The sequence below is a fragment of the Zingiber officinale genome, chromosome 5A (assembly GCF_018446385.1).
Source record: "Zingiber officinale cultivar Zhangliang chromosome 5A, Zo_v1.1, whole genome shotgun sequence".
Lineage (NCBI taxonomy): Eukaryota > Viridiplantae > Streptophyta > Magnoliopsida > Zingiberales > Zingiberaceae > Zingiber > Zingiber officinale.
The window spans coordinates 131,303,385-131,305,247 of NC_055994.1; the positions used below are offsets into that span (position 1 = coordinate 131,303,385).

Below are 1,863 nucleotides of genomic sequence, written 5' to 3' on the forward strand. Positions count from 1 at the left end.
TTATTTTGCCATTATGGTGGGCAAAGAGCGGGTCCATTGAAGAGTTGCTGACGGTGAACATGTTCCACTGTAGGGTGGATCGTCATCAAGATGCGGAATCTACTTAGAGTCACGAAATTAAGTTTAAGAGAGGATTTTGAAAAATAAACTTAATTATAGATATAATAAAATAAATGAGATAACACTGGATAGAGATAGAATGGATGAGGTAACAATCATGATAGGAACAAGAGTTTTTTTGGTGATAAAATTTTCATAAAAAAAAAGAGTCATGATTATTGAAGATTGATGCTTGTCCAATAAACTTATAAATACATATTTTTTTCATGAATAAAGCAAGTTAAAATTTTATTTTATTCTCCTCCTCTCCCAAAATGGAGATTCTCCTCATCTTCTCTATTTTTTTCATCTATAATCCTTCTATTCCTTCTCCTATAATTCCTTTTTCCAACGGCAATTCCATCGATATCGACCTGATCGACTATTCGGTAAGGTCATTTTGTTCGCGATTCCGCCGCGTCTATGATATGCTCTACTATCATAGGATCGACCGTGTTATCTACGATCGGTTAATCGCCCACGGCGCCAACCCGATCGTCGCCCGCAACATCATCGCACTCCTCTACACTCTTGATGACAGAATGGGCTTCCACATCATATCCTACCTCAGCAACAAGTACAACGATGACCCTCCAATATCCCTACTCTTGCGTATCTCCATTGAGGCAGAGTCCCTCGTTGATTGGGGATTAAACAATGACTCTGCATTCTTCCGTCTCATCGCTGAGGCAGAGTCCATCCTTGCTTGCATCCGCGGCGACTTGCCCCCGCGGAAGTCCCCCCAGGAGATCCCCCTCTTGAGCTCCCTCAGATCCGTTCCCATGGACCTCGACTACTTCAACAGACATCGCCACGAGACCGCCGCTGGCATCGCTCACGCCCTCGCCTTTGGCAAGTTTGGCAGGTTTTTCTTCGACGACGCCCTCTTCACCACCTTCCTCCGTTGCAAGGTTGCGAATATGGACGCCTACAGACGCAACGCTTCGCCACCTCTGATGCCACCGGAGCTGGAGACGGAATTATCGGATATAGTAACTTCAGTCAACGAGCGCTCCCTCATCATCAACTTCCTCAGGGCATCTCCTCTAACGGAGCGGGAGATTGCATTCTACTTTCAAGAGTAAACGATTTGATTGAGAATTCCGATAGAAATCTTTTGATTACTTATATTGCTTAATTAAATTGAACAGACAATTGGGGAATTGCGTGGAGCGTGTGGAGAAGATGCCGGCGGCGGCGACAGCAACGCACTTGTGCACGAGGGTAGTTTTCAAGTTAGAGGGGTATGTTGCCCTGGTGTTCCACGGCCAGATTGAGTTCGAGTTGGCCATCAACGGAAAGCAAGTGTCGGTGCGACAGATCGAGTAGAGGATGAACTGAAATTTCCAATTAATTAGTTGCATTAATTTCCTTAACGTTGTTACCATGGATGTTAAGTTTCCAATTAGTTGCATCAATTTCCTTAACGTTACCTTGTTTAGTTGGCCTGATCTCATCGAGGATGTTGAACGGAGGTCGGATTGGTGGGATGGATAAACTTTTCTGATTCAACTTATCTCGTCTTAATGTTTTATTAATATAAATTTTTTATTAGAAAATTGATTTCGATGATCAATAAATTAAACATGATAAAATGATTATTTTACCAATAGATAAAAGGCTACTATCGAAAAGAAGGAAACGTGAATATTGTACTGAAAGTTAACTGTCGATCGGTGTGGTTGTCTCACGGAAAGTTGATCACTAAAATAAATTAGAAAATGTTTGTAACGAAGAACTCAGTTTAAGTGCTTTTTGATTTAT

The 1,863-nt window shown here is 42.0% G+C and overlaps 1 protein-coding gene across 1 annotated transcript; it reads left to right on the top strand.

Annotated features, from left to right (window-relative positions):
• Positions 1–374: 374 nt before the first annotated feature.
• LOC121980023 lies at positions 375–1,565 on the top strand. The gene is made up of 2 exons (XM_042531996.1): positions 375–1,180; positions 1,251–1,565. The coding sequence occupies exons 1-2, from the start codon at positions 375–377 to the stop codon at positions 1,426–1,428; spliced, it is 984 nt and encodes a 327-aa protein (XP_042387930.1). The 3' UTR covers positions 1,429–1,565.
• Positions 1,566–1,863: the final 298 nt, after the last annotated feature.